The sequence below is a fragment of the Felis catus genome (assembly GCF_018350175.1).
Source record: "Felis catus isolate Fca126 chromosome B2 unlocalized genomic scaffold, F.catus_Fca126_mat1.0 chrB2_random_Un_scaffold_44, whole genome shotgun sequence".
Taxonomy (NCBI): Eukaryota; Metazoa; Chordata; class Mammalia; order Carnivora; family Felidae; genus Felis; species Felis catus.
The window spans coordinates 70,339-89,555 of NW_025408505.1; the positions used below are offsets into that span (position 1 = coordinate 70,339).

Genomic DNA, 19,217 nt, shown 5'->3' on the forward strand with positions numbered 1-19,217 from the left:
CTTAGTTTTCTCCTTTGGGGGAATGGGCAAGTTACTGGGCTGGTTCTGGGGGAAATCTTGGCCTTCCTTTGTTGGGAAACGTATAAAACCAATATCAATGATAAATGGACGTTGTCGGTACTGAAATGTGCAGTCTGGATTATCCAGGGCAAAGTGTATATTTAGGTAGGTTCCCTTCCCTTTCTCTACCACAGAGATCTCTGAGATGTATGGAATGTCAGTTTCTGAGTTCAGAATTGGAGTAAATAAAACGACAAAAGAGAATTCATTTCCCTGACTCATCCTACCTTTTTCGAGTCAATCCAGGACAGCTCCAGGGTCAGTCACACACTGAGTTTCCTTAGTAGCACAGAGAGCTGAGAGTCTGGGGTGGCTGGAGGTGTTATCAATAGCCATGCACAGCCCCAGCACTGTGGTACCCAAAGCGGCAGCCTGGTGTGCCCGGAGTACCTTCCCTTTTTAAAACTCTTTTTTATTAGCATAAGAGACTCTTAAAAACTGAGAACAAACTGAGGGTTGATGGGGGGGGGGTGGGAGGGAGGGAAGGGTAGGTGATGGGCATTGAAGAGGGCATCTTTTGGGATGAGCACTGGGTGTTGTATGGAAACCAATTTGACAATAAATTTCATATATTAAAAAAAATAAGACTCTTTTTTATTTGGAAATAATTTAAAGCTCACAGCAAAGGGGCAAGAATATAATTCTAGGATACTCTTCACTCAGATTCACCAACTGGCATCATGACCACATCTGCTTTATCATTATTTCTCTAAATACACAGTATTTTTTTCTGAACCACTTGAGAGTAAGTTGTACACAAGATATTCCTTTACTTATAAAAACACAGGTATGAATGTCTTAAGAACAAGAACATGTTTTATATAACTACAGTACAACTATCAAAATTGGGAAACTTAAGTTGATACAGTAGTATTATCTAATCTACTGTCCATGTTCCAAATCTGCCAATTGCCCCATAATGTCCTTCATACTGAATTTTTTTTCTTGGTCCAGGATCATGCCTTGCACTTAATCATCATGTCTTTTCAGTATCCTTTAATATGGATACAATTCCTTAGATGAACTTTGCCTTTTATTATATTAACAGGTTTGAAGAATACAGGTCAGCTATTTTGTAGGTTGTTTCTAAATTTAGGTATGTCTGATGTTTCTTCAGTTTACTCATTTTGGGCCAGGAATACCACCAACGTGAGGCTATAGCCTTCTCAGCGCAGCACACCAGAAGACACACGGGCTAACATCATTCTTAATGGTTGGCAAGTATCCCACTGCTTGATGAACCCTCGTTCATTGAGTCCAGTTTCCCATTGTGGGGGCATTTAGTTGGATCTCAATTCTTAAAATTACGGTAAGGCACGCTGCAGTAAATATTCTTGAACATACATATTTGCATGGTTGCCTAAGTGATTCCATGGGCCGAATTCCTAGAAGTGAAACCACTGAGTCAAAGCGTCAAAGGATAGGCTTATTTTGAAAGGTTTTGGTATCTAAGTGTTGCCGAGTCATTCTCCAGACAGCAGCACAGGACCGCACCTGGGCCATAGTGTCTGTGCATGCCCTTATTCTCGCCGACCCTGCTGATCAGAATCAGAATACGTACCACTTTGACAGGTGAAATGGAGTCTCATTGTTTTCAGTTGTGCTTGTTGGAAAGCTGACATTATTTTCATCTATTTAGTGGCTATTCTTGTTTCTTCTTCGTGAGTTTCCTGTGTGTGTTTCTGTCCCCTTGTCCTGTTTATGTCATTGCCACTTTCCCATCATCTTTGTTAGTTGGTGGCAGCTCTGAGGATGGAGTCTTGGGCAGAAGAAACCTAGTGTGAAAAGTCTCTCCTTCTGGTACCTTCTGGTTTGTTGACTGGTGGACGGGGTGAGATTTGATGTTTGTGAGAAGGGAAAGGAAAATAAGAAGGGACACTATGCTTCTCGCGGAACTATGAAGACCTGAGTGGAAAAAATGAAACTCTCCATTTCTTCCATATTCTTGACCCCAGATTTTGTGTGTGTGTGTGTGTGTGTGGAAAAGGAGGCTAGTGCACCAGGCCGCAGCTTGAGAGAATGAAAGGATAACAGAGACAGAAAGGGAGTGGTTGGGTAGAAGGGGGACCTGGGGTGTGATAGGGTAGAAGCTTAGTGTAAAGACAGTGTCAGTGGGGTGTATGGGTGGCTCAGTTAGTTAAGTGTCCAAATCTTGATTTCAGCTCAGGTCATGATCTCGTGGTTCATGAGCCCAAGTACTGTGTCAGCCTCTGCATTGGTGGCTCGAAGCCTGCTTGGGATTCTCTGTCTCCTTCTCTCTCTGCCCCTCCCCTGCTCTCTCTCTCTCTCTCTCACACACACACACACACACACAAATAAGTAAGCATTTGTGTTGATGACTCCCAAATTAGTGTTTCTAGATCAGACTACTCTCTTAAACTCTTAATGTATACTTCCAGGGTCTCATGAGTACTTCAGACTGGTCATGTCCAGAACTGATGCGATCTTCCTCTCCAAACCTTCTCCTTCCTCTCAATGGACTTGGCCTTTGCCTATTCTTTTAGTCGTTCAGGCCCAGATCTTTGGAGACATTGCTGACTCCTCTCTCTCATACTGTATATCCAATCTCTCTTAAATCCTACTGGCCTACATTCACAATCTTTCCAGAATCTGACCACTTTTCATCTCTTCTCATCCTCACTGGTAGCACCCTAGTCCAAACCACCATCACCTCTTGCATCTCCTAACTTGCCTCCTTGCTGTTGTCATTGCTCCCTTAGCTATTTGTCTATACAGTAGTCACAGTGAATCTGCTAAAATATGAGTCAGACCATGTTGCTCCTATGCCCAAAACTCTCCAATCACTTCTGCATTCACTGATAGTAAAGCCAAATTTCTTAAAGGGCGGGCAAGGCCCTACATATTGGCTCCTTTCCTCTCCTGCCTTGTTTACCTCTCTGACCTCATCTCCTATTACTCCTCCCCTCCACTGTGTCACACTGGCCTCCTAACTGTTCTGTACACAGGCACATTCACACCTGAGGACCTTTGTACTTGTTCTTCCCACTCCTTGGACTGCTTTTTCCCCCCAGCTACCCGTATGGCTTGCTCCCTCAACTCAAAAAACTTTCATAAAATTCATAGGAAATATGAAGGACTCAGAATAGCCAAAAGAATAGATTTATATTTCCCAATTTCAAAAGTTACGACAAAGCTTTGGTAATCAAGGCAGTGTGGTATGGACATAAGTTTAGACATTAAGCTCAATGCGATAGAATTGATTTATGGTCAATTGATTTTCAACCAAGGTGCCGAGACAATTCAGAGGGAGGAAGAAAAGTGTTTTCAACAAATGGTAGTGGGGGGCACCTGGGTGGCTTGGTCAGTTAAGCACCGGATTCTTGATTTTGGCTCAGGTCATGATCTCATAGTTATGAGATCAAGTCCTGCACTGAGCGCTGAATGTGGAGTCTGCTTGGAATTCTCTCTGACTCTGTCTCTCTGTCTCTGTCTCTCTCTGCCCCTCTGTCCTACTCACTCTCTGTCGTAAAATAAATATGTTAACATTAAAAAAACCCACAACCAAATAGGGGCGCCTGGGTGGCTCAGTCAGTTAAGTGTTTGACTTTGGCTCAGGTCATAATCTCTCACTTCGTGAGTTCAAGCGCCACATCAGGCCCTGTGCTTACAGCTCAGAGCCTGGGGCCTGCTTCACATTCTGTGTCTACCTCTCTCTCTGCCCCTCCCCCGCTCTTGCTCTGTCTCTCTCAGTCTCAAAAATGAAAAAATGTTAAAAAAAATTTAAAAACAAACAAACAAAGAAACACCAAATAGTACTGGGACGATTGGTTCTCTACATACAAAGAATGAGTTTGGACACTTACCTCACAAAATACACAAAATTTAACTCAAAATCAATCATAGACTTAAACATAATAGCTAAAGTATAAAAATGTTAAAAGAAACCCTAAGAGTGAATATCATGATTTGGGATTGGACAATGGTTTTAACATGTGATACCGATGCCTAAGCAACAAAATAAAATTTTGATAAATTGGACTTTATCAAAATTAAAAATTTTTGTGCTCTGAGAGGAGCCTTAAGAAGATGAAAAGACAAGCAACAGAATGAGAGCAAATATTTGCAAATCATATATCAGATAGGGGACTTGTATCCAGAATATATGAAAAATTCATAAGTCAATCATGAGACTCAGAAATGGGCAAAATATTTGAACAGCTTTTCCCCCAAGAAGATGTACCAATGGCTAATAAACACATGGAAATATGCTCTTTGGGATTCACTCAGCTTCTTTTTTTTTTTTTTTTCCTTTTTCTCCCCCAGGTAAAAATTGAGACATACATTTATTTATTTATTTATTTATTGCTTTTTATTTATTAATTTAATTTAATTTAATTTAATTAATTTAATTTTTTTAACGTTTATTTATTTTTGAGACAGAGAGAGACAGAGCATGAACAGGGGAGGGGCAGAGAGAGAGGGAGTCACAGAATCTGAAACGGGGTCCACTCTCTGTGCTGTCAGCAGAGAGCCCTACGCAGGGCTCAAAATCACAGATTGAGAGATCATGACCTGAGGCGAATGGGACACTTAACCGACTGAGCCACCCAGGCGCTCTGATTTTTTATTTTTTAAAATTTACATCCAAATTAGTTAGCATATAGTGCCACAATGAGTTCAGGAGTAGATTCCTTAGTGCCCCTTACCCATTTAGTCCATTTCCCCTCCCACCGCCCCTCCTGTAACCCTCAGTTGGTTCTCCATAGAGTCTCTTCTGTTTTGTCCCCCTCCCTGTTTTTATGTTATTTTTGTTTCCCTTCCCTTATGTTCATCTGTTTTGTCTCTTAGAATCCTCATATGAGTGAAGTCATATGGCTTTGTCTTTCTCTGACTGACTTTTCACTTAGCATAATACCCTCCAGTTCCATCCACGTAGTTGCACATGGATTTCATTGTTTTTGATTGTCGAGTAATACTCCATTGTATATATATATCACATCTTATTTATCCATTCTTCCATTTACCCAAAAGTAAAAAATATAGTAGAAAAAAATTAAAAATACTTTTAATAAAAATTGAAAATAAAAATAATTTTTTTCTCTTTGTGCATTCAAGAAAAAGAAAAGAAACGAAAAGAGTAAAAATATAAAGGATAAAGAAAGAAAATTGAATAGATGGACCAGCGAACAGACTGAAATATGATTGAAATTAGTTCGTTTTCCTCTCGAAGTCAAACTATGAAGTGCTTTATAGTCTGTAAACTAAGCAGGCAGAGAGACTTGTGTTCCTGAAGAGTGAAGTTGGCCCAGTTGGGTGGGGCTTAATGTAATGGCCTTGTTCTCCACTAGATGGCACTGCTTCGCTTCCTGGGGTGGATTGTTGTGGCGCTTGTAGGGGTGTATGTGCATGCGCCAGAGTGGTGAATGTGGTGTCACCCAGCTACCCAGTCTCTAGTATCGGAACCCTGTTTTCCCTGATCAGCAATCACTCACCCATCCTTTGTCTTTGGCTTCTGTCCACTCCCCAGTTTTACACTGTCCATGACCAAGGCCCAGGCAGCACCTCCCTCCTGAGTTTCATCTCAGATTCAGCTGTGTTTCTTGACCCCTTAATTCTGAGGGCCTGTTTCTTTGACCCATTCTGTCCCTCTTGGGAGGGTCTCACAGAGCAAAGGACAGGTGCCAGCTGCACCCAGAAACGTTCGTGGGACTGTGCTGCTGCCAATGCCCAGAGACTATGGCTGGGTGCCAGCCTGCTCCAGAAAGAGTTCACACGGTTGTGTAGTAGCACTGTGTCAGGGATTATGGCAACTCACAACATGTATCTGGCACCAGGCTTCACCCCCAACAACCTTGTTCCAGTGCCAGTAAATATGATTGTTCTCCTGTATCCACTGGGGCCTTTGCCTTAGCGCGGGGGGGGGGTGGCACACAGCTTCTACCAGATGTCCTCCCAGCAGGGGAACCTCCTCTCCCTGTGTGGCCTGAAGATCCCCGGACTTCACTCTGCTCCTGGGGAATCGCCCTTCACACCAGAGCACCACCAGGTGTCGGGCTGTGGAGTTTCAGACTCTGTGCTCCCCCTGTTTATAGAGTTTTAATGGAATTTAAACCCTCTCCTTTCTCCTTTCTCCCTTTTTAGTTTAATCCCTGTGACTGTTTCCACTTTTCCCCTTTCTCTCCAGCTGGTTTGGGGGGGGGGCTTTTTCCATATTCTCCCCCGCCCCCCTGTCTCCATCCTTTCTCTGCATGCAAAAACAGCTCCTTGCCCTCCGTGGCTTCTGTCTCCCCCAGTTCACCTCTCTGTGCCATGTACCTGCTGAATTTTGTGGTTCAGGTTGTGCAGATTGTTGTGTTAATCCTCAGATGAGTTTTCCAGGTATGCAGGATGGTTTAGTGTTGATCTGGATGTATTTCATGGACGCAAGACACAAAAAAACCTTCCATGATGTTCTGCCATCTTGGCTCCCTGCCATTTGCATTTTAAGATAGGAAGTATACCATGTTTGTTTTCTTGTGGGTGTGATTTTCAGAGGGAAAGGCAGCATTGCAGAAGAGGGAGGGTTGCAGGAGGAATGTCCTTGAATAGGTGGGAGGGGCTGGGGTTCAGTGACCAAGTGGAGGAGTTGGTTATCAGTTGAAAGTGGAGGGGAGGGAGGGTGTGTAATTAAGAAGAAAATGTGAAATAATTGCCTTGAAAGTTTGTGAGTGAGTAAACGGGAAAATTCTGTGTCCTTTTATCAACGAGCATGAAGTTTGTGATTATAAATATTCCATAGGCATGTTTGAGTATTTTTATCCAATCACTTAGCTGCTTGTATTTACACATGGAGTAGGTGGGAAGTTGGATTTAGGCAAAGCTGGATTTTTCCAGGGTGGTATGATGGAGAGAATGCGGAAAATGGGGGCAGCAGGCTGGGGCTTTAGGACTTGTCCTGGGGGGAACTGTTTAGAGGGCAGACTCAGTGAGGATGCAGAGGGTCCCAACATGCATGATGTGGAAGCAGGGAGGTCATCGTGCAGTGAACACAGCCAGAGGTGGTGAGATTGGCAGCTAGCTACCTGCGTGGGCTGCTCTGGTCTACTCACAACCCACCCTCCCTGGGTGTTTGGGACAAGAGGTAAAGTCTCTGGTCCATGGCCCATGTTGATGGAAAGGCTGGGAGTGGCTCTCCTGGGTCCTGGGCCCCAGGCTGGCACAGTCACGGGGCAAGAGCTGCCCAGCATGGTACCTTCCTCATGGGTTCTCTGGGCCTGACCCAGCTTTAGGTGTTGGGAGGATCTGTCTGCACTAAAGGATCTTTGACCTTCCACTCTCCTCCAGAGGTTCCCAAACTGTGTGGGAGACCCGGACAGTTATAATAAGTAAAACTGTGGATGTGAAGGGAGGTGGTATGAACATCCCCTGTGGAAGCTCAGAGAGAAGCCAGCTGTTCTCCATCCCCACAGCTCTGACCACCATCAAATGGTCTTGTAGCCACACAAGGATGTTTCCAGCCCAGAACTTTTCTTTTTTTAATAATGCTTATTTATTTTTTGAGAGAGAGAGAGAGAGAGAGAGAGCGAGCGAGAGCGCATGAGCAGGGGATGGGCAGAGAGAGAGGGAGACACAGAATCAAAGCAGGCTCCAGGCTCTGAGCTGTCAGCACAGAGCCCGATGTAGGCTTTGAACTCACAAACTGCAAGATCATGACCTTAGTCAAAGTCAGATGCTCAACTGACTGAGCCACCCAGGCCCTCCAGAACTTTTCTTGGGCTTAAGACCTACATGTTCAACTGTGTCTTCCACTCCCCACCAAGATGTCTAACAAAAAATCAACAGAAACACATCTAACCCCAAACTCTTGATTCCCTTCCCTGAAATGGAGAGCTCTGGGCTGGATGTGGGCAGAGGCACTGTGGATTCTGCCCTTCTGGGCACAGGAGCTCCTTGGGTGCAGTTGAGGCCTGAAGACTCTCCCCTTCTGTGACCTCTGGGACTTGGGAAAAGGGGAGGCCCTTAGGAAGCTCCTGGAAGACTTTTCACCCCATACCCCCAAAGCATATCCTTTGGTGAATGTGACCTGTCACCTGCTCCCTGGAGGGAAGGCCTCCTTGAAGTGTGGGTGCTGGGCTTCTGCCCACTGAGGATGTCCAACTCTTGGCTGTGGAAAGGGGGAGGAGCAGGCTGACCCCTGTCTCCCAGCAGGTGCTGATGTGGCCCGTGCCCTGCAGACCTCTTCAGAAGCCAGTGGCCAGGCTTGGCACTCTGGAAGAGGGGCAGTGTACATGTGCTGGGTGCAGGTCTAGGACATGACAGGACTCTTACCCTGCAATGGGGGAAGACCCAGGGCCAGGGAAGGCCAGGTTGCCTCAGGGAGAGGCAGCCAGCCACAATCATTGGGAGCCACTCCCTCTGCCCATCTGCATTTTTAGCCAAGGAGAGGGTATCACTTTAGAGGTAGAGAAGATAGAGTGGGAAATGGTGAGCAAGGTCAGTGGATAACTTGAACCCAAGGGTTTGAACTAGAAGTTTCCAGGGCTCCTTTGGGTCTCCTATCTGACACCTGATGGCAGTGAGTAATTTGAGGAGGGACTGAGAAGAACTGAGTGGCAGGGAAGACGTGGAGTGGCCGGTCAAAGGGAATTGAGGATGGTTGTTGCCCACAGAAGCTAGTCTGTGTGGGTGAGGGTGGTGCACGAGAATAGGGCTGGTGAGTGCAGGAAGGCAAGGCGGGAGAGGGGGAGCTGGGATCATGGGGTTAAGGCACTGGGCTTCCCAGAGCAGACAGGTGTGATAGAAGAGTCCTGAGGGGATGGAGAGACATCTGCAGAGTAAATCTGGGGCATGGGGAACAGCCTCAGAGCTCAATGGGGTGAGAGATTTGGGGAGAGGAGGTGGTTCTGGAATAGCCTGAGGCTGGTCCCACTCAGCTACTTTGCTTGGCCCCCTGCCAGCTGTCATTGTATGGGCCCGTGAGAGCCTTGTATTTTGACAATCCTTCTTTTCTGTGTCCTTATGTTTCCTTTTGCATTTCCTATGCAAAGTTCTCTAAAAATGAATCTCTACCTTTTGAGTGTGAACTAAAAGGATGCAAGGGGTGATTCTTCCTGGCCTCTGTGGTGGTGATGGTGGCAGAAGTGGATGGGCGCTGTCCCTGGGGAAGGCTCCTGGGGGTAAACCTACATAGAACCTAGTCCTCAGGTCTTTGTAAACACCTGCTGGGAGGCTCCCCACCGTTCCTAGTCTGGGCTATGACTTTGGGCCTGGAGACATCAAGAATTATGTTTTGTCCACTCCAGAGCTGCCTGGCAGGCCTCCCTACCTCTCCCACCTCTATATGCACCCAGATTCCCCACTCACTGGGCTTGTCACTGGTGTTCTTATCTTTGTTGGGGGAACGTTGTCATCTGGCAGAAGCAGTAGTTGGATCACTTGGGAAGGTGCTTGTGGCAGAGATGGATCAGGTGGGGGTTCTCATGTTAACCTCTTCCCCTGGGTCCCTTTGTCCTTTGTTGTGTTACTCCCTGTCTGCCCCCTCTTCCTTGTCTTTTCTCACCTTTCCCTGCCTCACTCTGTACCTGGGTACACTGACTCCCTGGACTGATCACAGGGAGCGAGGGCTTAGGGACTTGCTGGTGGCTTCTCACTGGGGACAGCCAATGGGAGGCACTAGAGGGAGGCTTTGGTGGAGGGAGAGTAGGTGGGGTATTCTCCCTCCCTCCCTGCCAGTATCTGGGCTCCTCTTCCCTGTCCCTTTAAGGCTGGGAGGGGGAATAAAGGCTCTCAGGTGCCTCAGAAGCCCCTGCTGTTCCCTTGTCCCACCCATCCCCAGATAAATTACTTCTTTACAACTTTGTAACTGAACCATCTAATGGAATTCTGCTTCCTTCTGGGGCCCTCCACCTCTCTTCTGTCACACTCTGGCCTCAGGTGGGCTGGCTAAGAACTGAGTTTCCATGTGGTGGGAGACCCTCTCTCCTCACTCAGTGCTGTGCTTTTCTCACCACAAACTGTAAGGCAGAATCTTCAGCTTCCTTTCCATCGCTCACCCTCTTGGGATTCAGTCTTTAACTCCCTCCCTCTACCTTGAATCTCTGGTTCCAACTCTGAGCCAGTGTCTCCTCAGCAAGGAAGCTGTCTTCTCAGAGGTGTCACACTTGGACTTGCCACTTCCAGCTTTGTTCCAGGGAATTTGGAGTTTCTCAAGGGGAGTCAACATTGCAAACCTAGGGCACTTCTCCAGCAAGTCTGCCCAGGGCCTCCCTTAGGTGTATCGTATCTTTAGTGTATCTGAGGGTCCACGCTTCTTGCTCACATTGCCTTGCGGTTTCTCTGCTTTGCCATGTGTCATATTAAGTGGCCAGGTTGTGAGAATGTCTGGGGCAAGAGACTTTCTTTGTCTCCCCCAGATGCTTGAAGCCAGCTGTCAATAGATGCCCACTGAACAAGTGAGTGTAGAGATTGTGTCCTATGATCTTTCACTAGGGGCACAGTGAGGGGTGAAAGGGGAGGGGGCAGGTGGAGAAGACAGCTTTTGGTTTGGGGGAAATGGCAGAGCCAAGGCCTGGCAGTGTGGACCTTTTGCAAAGACAGGATACAGTGATGTGTGTGTGTGTGTGTGTGTGTGTGTGTGTGTGTGTGTATGGGGGTGTCTGTGAAGGGGGATCCTCACCCTACCAGGCTTTAGAGGAACAGTGAGAATGGGGAGCCAAACCAATGTGTGGAGACTTGGTTGGACAGAGATGCTGACATCTGTCCCAGCACTTTCCTGTGGGAACTCAGTTTTGTTCTTTAAAAATGAATAATATTTAATTACAATAAATACATAAAATAAAAATAATAAATAAAATGAATAAGCTAACTTCAGTAAGTCGGTAAGTATGAATGAAGCCCCACCACCCCAGGATAACTATGTGGTGTCCTTTCCTGTCCTAACTACCCCTCAGTGCTATGGAACTCCTCATCGGACTTCTGCCACCGCGGATCCGTTTTACCTTCCGTTTTGCCTGTTCTCTAATTTCATCTATCAGGAGTCCTGTAGCCCTCGGTCTTTTGTGCCTGGTTTCCTGTGCTCCCATCCACATTTATAAGGTTGTATCTGTCCCTCTGTCCTCCCGCAGGGAAGCGCTCCTTCGGTGCTCTGCGTGCTGGCCACAAGGGGGCAGCAGAGCCTGATGGAATCTGGGAGACTTGGTAGGGTCTCCAGGGTTGCTCTCCCCTCACAGCACCCTCTGTCTGGTTGCCTCCCAGGCAGCTGCTGCAGCATAGTCCTCCTGCTTCTGTCTCTGAGACCTGCTGCTTTAGAGAGGATTTCTGGGCCCAGGGCCTCCAATCTGGTGCCCTCTGTTTAGGGCTCACCTGAGTTTTGGGGTGGACCTGCCTCAAGTAGGGTTTGGTCCTGGGCAGGTCCCCGTGTCCCCGTGTATTCTTCAGCTTCTGTCTCTCAGCTTTAAAGTGAGGAAAGACTCTCCTCTGAGGATTAGAGTAAGTCATTTATTGAAACAAAGTACATAATGACCAGAGTGAAATAGCACTAGATAAATGGTGGGCCTGAGTATTTGGTGAAAGTCAGTAGTGAGCTGGGGCCTGGCCTCAGGGCTTCAGCCTACAGCTCAGCCTGTGGAGGCAAGTCTCCCTGACATGGAGGAACAGGGTGTTGGGCATGCTGGGGACTGTTAGAATCAGCCTCTCAAGCTTGGCCAGGGCCCCTCCTGACTTTTCTGCCTCGGGCCTCTCTCCTCTGATTCTTTCAAGGTCAGAGGCTAAAGTGGCTGATCTCTAGGCCCTTTTCCCATAACTTTGCACTCACCCTCCTACAAGGACTTAACTGTTTCAGCCTTGACTGTGGATGGGCCTGATCTACATGGGATTGGGAGAGTGAGTAAATGCTTCCCAGGTTATGACTGTGTCACCTATATGTGGGCGGTACTTGTATTCACTCACTGCAAAACATTCACTTACATCTCAGTGACTAGTGAATGTACTTGAGACACTGTGGGCATACCTGTGTCCCATTCAGGTGTCTTGTCCCCAGATAGATCAGGGCTGAATGCAAGGTGGGGCTTGCACCTCCTCTTTTCCCTTTCCTTTCCTCCCTGCTTGCCCTTCCGTCCCTCCGTCATCCTGTTCTCCCTTTTCCTCTCCCTCCTTCACTTCTTTCTTCTTGCTCTTTCCATTCTTTTTTTTCCCTGTTCTTTCCATTCTTACACCATTTTTCTCTTGGCTTTCTTTCAATTTCTTATTTATCTTTTGCTAATTGATGGCGTAATAAAATTTACTAAAATTTCTATAAGAATGTCTTTCTCCCAGGTCTCAGTCCTTTGCCTTTATGTAGCTCAGAGGGGTGGGAGTGATGCCTCTTCATGTCCCCAGGAATCTCAGACTTTGGAAGCAAAGGGACTTGCCCATTCAGAGGGTGCCGGGGCAGGTGCCCTGGCCAGTTGGGCTTTGCCGTCGACCTCTGAGAGGCCTGGGCAGGCCCCACTCCTGGGAATGAGTAAGGGTCTAAGGAATTTTCTGAGGTATCCTTGGTTGGATAGTTCAGATATGGGAAGACAGCCTCCATTAGGAAGGGCTGTGCTCACCAGAGGGGCAGGTGTGCAGACTCAGGGGATACTGATCATCCCCACTGAGCCCTTGGTCTTGTCCTCAGCAGACTCCCAGGGCAGAGCTCAACCCACCAGCATGGTCATGCTGGTTAGAAAAGGAAGGAACATTTTGAAATCTACACGGAAAGTATCGCCTTATGTGTGTGTACGTGCATGTGTGTATGTGTGTGTGTGTTTCCTGTTATTTTTCAGCTTTCCAGATACCAAACAAGCAGGAAACACTTGTATAAACTTTTTTCCTGCAGTGGAAGATAACCCAGTGAACCTTCACCTTCACAGCGTCAAAATAAATTAAGATTCACCAGATTGCAGATTTTTAAGATGAGGTTTAATCCTTTCCACCAAATGTCACATTTTAAAATTACACTTCTTTTTATATTAGCCATTGATTTATGGCTTCAGTATTTATCTGAAAAGTGTTTCAAAAGTACTTGAAACAACTAAAGATAAGAGGCATTAGATGGCTGTTAAAGGAGAAAGTATAATATTAACACACTAGCATCGGGATCACTTATATTGAGCAAGAAAAATCATTCATGGCCAGTGGACAGTATTTGTTGATGAACAGCTGAACATGAGTCTGAGAGCTTGGGGAGGACGGTGAAGTTTGCTGTGTGGTGTCCTTCCTGCAGTGTCCCCAGGTGTCCTTCCAGTGTCCTTCAGGAACATCTTCCCTGTGCTTTGTCATTCCTTCCTCTCCCCTTCCTCCCATCCTGGGATCGAAGGACTGGCCTTCAAGGGAGATAAGCTTTCTGGCCATATCATCCTGGTCCCTTGCTGAGATCAAGGTCCTCTTCCTGCTCCTCTTTCACCCAGAGCTGTGTGGAGCTAGGGGCTGGGCTGGGCTCGTGGACTGGGTCATGTGGTGCAGTAAGGAGTGGTGCACCTTGCAGGTCCAGCCTTCCCTCCTCTAGGAAGTTCCTGGATTAAAGGTTAATAGAGGGCAGGACTCATGTCTTCCTTCATCTCTGTGTGCATGTATGAAAATGAAGTGTCATAAATACAACTTGTGTAGCCCAGTTCCTGGCACTTGGTAGGAACTCAGTCAAATTCTTCCCACAGTCTTTTCATCAAATTCCCCTAATGTCTCTTAGGCTTTGAGGAGTCTCCCCGTTGGGCAGGGATTGGTGGTGGCATGGATGGGGGGGTGGACCTGGAAGCTGATATTGGTCCTTATCTCATTTGTTATTTTTCTTTCTTTTTTTTAAAAAAAATATTGACTTTTTAAAAGTTTATTTATTTTTGAGAGAGAGTGAGTGTGTGCACCCACGTGAGTGGGTGAGAGACAAAAAGAGAGGGAGAGAAAGAATCCCAAGCAGGCTCCACTCTCAGCACAGAGCCCGACAAGGGACTTGATCCCACAAACTGTGAGATGGTGACCTGAGCCAAAATCAAGAGTCAAATGCTTAATGGACTGAGTCACCCAGCCTCCCCTCATTTGTTATTTTTCCGTTAAGGTACATTTTCCCAATAGTCCCAAGTCTAAGTGGATATTGGCAGAATAGACCTTTGCGGATGACAACCTGGGATGTGTTCAGATATATCCAGAGGTCTTGGATTTGTGCAGAGTTTTCATATCTCAGACCAGACATCTAGGCAGAAAACTATCAAGCCCATGCACCATGAGCCAGTCAGGCCTTGTTTCATGAAAACAAATCCAGTGAATTATTCAGAACAATCAAGAGTGAATGCAGGCTGGGTGAGGCTTTGCTGGGTGTGTGGTTGCAAAACTCTGAGAGATTTGGTTTCCTCTCGTGTAGAATGAAGATAAATGACAACAACCTGGCAGAAATGTGACCAGGGAAGCTGTAGCCCAAGCTAGTGTCTTAACACCAGTCACTTAACTCATGAACACCCGAGCACTGGGCAGGCTTGAGGGAGTAAGCAAAGGTGGTTGAATCTGAGTTTCTAGCCTGGGGATGTTTCGGTGAAGCGTATATATTTGGGGCAGGAAGAAAAAAGGAGCAGGAAAGATGGTGGGGTTGTACCACCGAGGGGCTGGGCTGACTTGTTTAGGTCAGAGTTAACCGTCTTTGTGTTTCTCAGTGGAATGAAATGTTTTCCAAATTTGGACAAAGCTGAGTAGCCAATGGGCTGCTGCAGTGAGTCCTCTGCAAATGAGCTCAAGCAAAGTTTATTGTTTACTGTGTCCTGGGCATGTGAGCAGGGCAGACAGTGCCTCCCTTTGTGGATGCCACAGACATTCCACAGAAGAACCAATGTCAGAGCTGTGCTGGAGGACAGGGTGCCGGTAAAACTCCAACAAGCACGTGTATGGGGCACGTATGGGGATGAGCAGGTGGGCGAGGGTTCCTCTGAGGAAGGTCACATTAGGCAAGACTGAGACGTTAAGGAGTTTGGGGGATGAGAGAGAGAGAGAGAGAGAGAGAGAGAGAGAGAGAGAGAGAATGAGAGAGCAAGATGATACAATGACTTGTGAGAAGGCCCGAGGCTTCGGAACGATGGAACTCACTGGAGGAACTCACTCAGGCCAGTGAGGGACAACTGGCAGAGTGATGGAAAGAGGTCAGAGAGGAAGCTGTGCCCTGGGAATCACAGACAAGAGGTTTATAGGAGGATCCCTTGAACAGATAAGGCAGATCTGACTTGAGAGGATCATGACCTTGGAAGGAAAATGAACTTGAGGAGGTCAGGCTGGAGGTGGGCAGGGGACACTCATGGGGAAGCAGGGACACCCTGCTTGGGCCAGGGGGAGAAATGGGGGTGGCCAGGAACTAGGTACTGGCCACGGATATGGATTTGAGAAAAGTCTTGAACATTTCTGGTGCATTGGAGGTAGACTGGGTGGGAACATGGACTGTGTAGTGGAATGACCCTCCAGTTTCTGGCAGATGTAACTGAGTGAACCAAGGTGTCCTGCTGAGATGGGAACATACAGGTAGGGAGGGGCTGGAGGAAGCCCCAGTGCTCCAGGGTTTTCCTTCAGAGACCATAACATCCATCTTTCCTAGAGCACACTGCAGCCTGGCAGGGAGGGGACTGAATGGTGTATCCAGGCCATGCATACTTGTAAAATACTAACAAGCCACAGGGTGCTGCCCATTCAGCTTGGGCAGGGCCAGAGTCCTGGAACTGGTCCTGGAAGCTCCTGATGCCCAGTAGTAACCTCTCTGTTGCCACACCTATGTGGTCTCCGGGTGAAGAAAAGCAAAGCAGCTACACCAGGGGCTTTTCAAAGACTCTTGCCTGATGGTATTCACCAACTGTCATGAGTAGTCTCAGTAGTGAACAGCCATGCATAGGGCTAGGTATTAGTCTTGGCTGTGCCATACACACTCTCTGCTTATGGTTTAGAAGTTAGCCAAGCTGGAGAGTAGCAGTTGTTCATCAAACTATTGCTGAGTCTGTCCCTCTGTGTGACTCCCTGCAGGGTGGGTCAGTGGACCTGTACCTGCCCTGTTTCTGTGGCTCTGATCACGTTGCTTCCTTACTGATAACTGGGGTGCACCATCCAGAGGGCAGGGCAGAGTCTGCTGGGATTGTTTTTTGTAAGCTTTCACTTTCAAATGGTGCAGGAGTCAGAGAAGGGTGGATTCTCCTGTTTGGGAGTGCTTAGTGGGGGCCCAGGACCCTGTTTTGGCTCAGACTCCTGCAACCTGTTCAGGTTCTGCTTCCCCACTCATCTGGGAACCACCTGCCTCTCAGGCAAGAAGACCCTATGGCACCCAACGTTGGAATTGAAAGCAGGGTTTGGGGCTCAGAGCAGCTAACTGCAAGTGCAATCTCTGAGAGCAGATTTGGGGTCTGCTGAGATCTCACACTACTGAGTTAGAGACATTCCAGAAGTCTCAGCTTTCTAAGCAGGTAAGTTGGTTCTGAAGACGCTTTTTGCCAATAAAAGGAAAGGTGGGAGCAGCTGGCTTTGAGAAAGTGGCTGAGATTGTGGTGAGGGTGGTGGTGCTGGGTAATAATGAGGCTCTGAGAAGACCCAGGACAAATACAGTGATGCCTGCACTTCATTCACTTACTGACATTTGTGTAGCACTACATCCTTGTATCTTGGGGTGAGATCCCGTTACTATCCCCATTTGACATTGAGGAAGCTGGGGCAGAAAAGGTCAAGAAACTAGCCTAAGGTGGTTGCCTAGAGAGTGGCTGAATCTGGAGAAGTCAGTAGTCACCTCCAGCATCTGTTCTTCTCAGTACTATTTGCTGCCGGACCCCCACTCCACCCAGCAGTAGGTGGTTTGAAGCTCTTTTTTGTCTGACCAGGACACATTTTATCATTTCTGTGCTCTCTCTCTCCTGGGATCCTCTTATTTATTTTTTTTTTTTAAGTAGGCTTCACACGCTGTGCCAACGTGGGGCTTGAACTCATGACTTGAGATCAAGACCTGAGCTGGAATTAAGGGTCAGCTATTTAACCGACTAAGCTACCCAGGCAGCCCCCTCCTGGATTCCTTTCTCTTGGGTCAGAAAGTCCTCAGAGATATAGAGGATGAGGGTCAACTTTTCATGGGGAATTGATGGAGCCCTCTGTTGGGAGTAAGGCCAGTTGCTTTGTCCTGAGCATCCTTTGTCCTGGGGCCCCCAGCCCCATCAGCATAATGACTAGTAGCAAAAACTCTTCTTGTTCTGGGGATTATTATCAGCCTTGAGCCCTTCTGTCTGTTCTGAGGCCCAGAGCTGTGGGTTGGCTCTCCTCATCTCTGTAGGTGTTCTCCTGCCTCCTGCCGTGTGTCTCCCCAGCCCTGAGGAAATGGAGGATTGCCGCAGAGGCTCTTTGCTCTCCCGTCTCACCTCCCTGCTTCTCTTCTTCCAGTTGCCTGCTGGGGGGTCTGCAGGTAAGTGTGTCCCCATCCCCCTTCCTGCATCTCCCTTGGGTGGGCAAGAGCCTCTGGGAGCCCTGCTGTGTCTCCATCAGGACAGATGGTTCTTGGTGGAGGCCCTGGCTGTTGGATAGTTCTGGTGGTCCCCCAACCACTAGGTATAATTAAATATTTAAGAAGAGTCCCAGAACCAAATGCAACATGGTGCAGCCACTCTAGAAGACAGTATGGAGGTTCCTCAAAACATTAACAATAAAACCACCCTACAACTCAGCAATTGCACTACTAGGTATTTATCCAAAGGAAACCAATGTACTGATTAAAAGGGGCACACACACCCCAATGTTTATAACAGCACTATCAACAATAGCCAAAGTATTGGAAAGAGCCCAAATGTCCATTGACTGATTAATAGATAAATAAGAAACAGTATAGATGTACAATGGAATACTACTCGGTGAGCAAAAAGAATGATATCTTGCCATTTGCAACAATGTGGATGGAACTTGAGGGTGTTATGCTAAGTGAGATGAGTCCGAGAGAGACAAATACCATATGATTTCACTCATCTGTAGAATTTAAGAAACAAAACAGCAGAGGGGAATGCAAAGTAAGATAAAAACAGAGAGGGAGGCAAACCATTAGAGACTCTTAAGTACAGAGAACAAACTGAGGACTGCTAGAGGAGAGGTGGGTAGGGGATGGGCTAAATGTGTGATGGGCATTAAGGAGGGCACTTGTTGGGATGAGCACTGGGTGTCATATGCAAGTGATGAATCACTGGGTCCTACTCTTGAAACCAATACTACACTGTATGTTAACTAATTTGAATGTAAATAAATACAGTAAAAAAAAAAGGAAGAGTCCCAGGATCATAAAATAAGGGAAGGGGACCAAGACAGTTGTCCAAAGAGGAGTTTATGTCTTACAAAGTAAAAAAAAATGTGAATTTCACTATGAAAAGTGTGAAAATAAATTTCTTTTATTTTTTATTTGCTGGCTCTATTGGTATCTAAGTAGTTATTCGGTTATTAATTCATTACATTCCATAAATATTTACAGGGTATGAAGTTTGTGTAAGGTGCTGATCTATGTACACACCAGAGTCCCTGTCTCCACAGAGCTTACATTCTGGCAGGAGACAGCGAGTACTAACTACCTCAACTCCATGGAATCTATGTCTGTTAGAGGAGTGGACAGTATGGGAGAAGGAAGTAGAGCAGGGTGGGCAGTCAGTGGTGCAGGAGGGTGTGTGGGCGGGCAGCAGTGCTCCATAAGGTGGTCGGTGTAGGCAGTGAGATGGGAATGAAGATGTGGAGTACCATCCTGTCCGGATCCCCATGGAAAGAGGGTTTCCAGAGTGGGGAGCAGCCAGAGCAAAGCAGGCAGTGTGCCTGGGTGTTGAAGGAGCAGAGGAGGCACGTGTTGGGTGGAACAGAGTGAGCAAGAAAGAGAAACAAGAGTTGGATGTGAGAGAGCACTGAGGGATCATCCTTATTGGGCTTGCAGGTCACTTCGGGAACCAGAGAGGCATTGGAGGGCTTGGATAGAGAGGGGACCTGGTTTTACTTGCAGGTTAAAAGGGTCACACAAATGGGGCCGGGAAGAGGATAGTCCCAGGGAGACTAGTCACTGTCATTCCTCAGGTGAGACGGATAGTGACTCAGCCAAAGTTGAGTAGCACAGGAGATGAGAAGTCACTCTTTGGCGATCCAACAGGGTTCTTTCTGCAGAAGTGTCATGTCGTGACGTGTCCACCAGGTCTCAGAAGACCAAGGCCTGTGAAACGTGGTGGTGATTTGGGTGCTTGTGTGAT

The 19,217-nt window shown here is 47.1% G+C and overlaps 1 protein-coding gene across 3 annotated transcripts in view; it reads left to right on the forward strand.

The window, feature by feature from the left end:
* The window catches only part of LOC123383581 (butyrophilin-like protein 1), a 55,222-nt gene that overhangs the window by 24,224 nt on the left and 11,781 nt on the right, over positions 1–19,217 (forward strand). Inside the window, exons 1-2 of one of the 3 annotated variants that reach the window (XM_045051502.1) lie at positions 15,263–16,436; positions 17,288–17,416. The exons of 1 other annotated variant lie outside the window; for it this stretch is intronic. In XM_045051502.1, coding sequence (XP_044907437.1) covers positions 17,332–17,416 — 85 coding nt within the window. In that variant the 5' untranslated portion in view covers positions 15,263–16,436; positions 17,288–17,331. Of the gene's footprint in view, positions 1–15,262; positions 16,437–17,287; positions 17,417–19,217 lie in introns of those variants that run through there. One more of the 3 variants, XM_045051503.1, reaches the window with a different exon arrangement.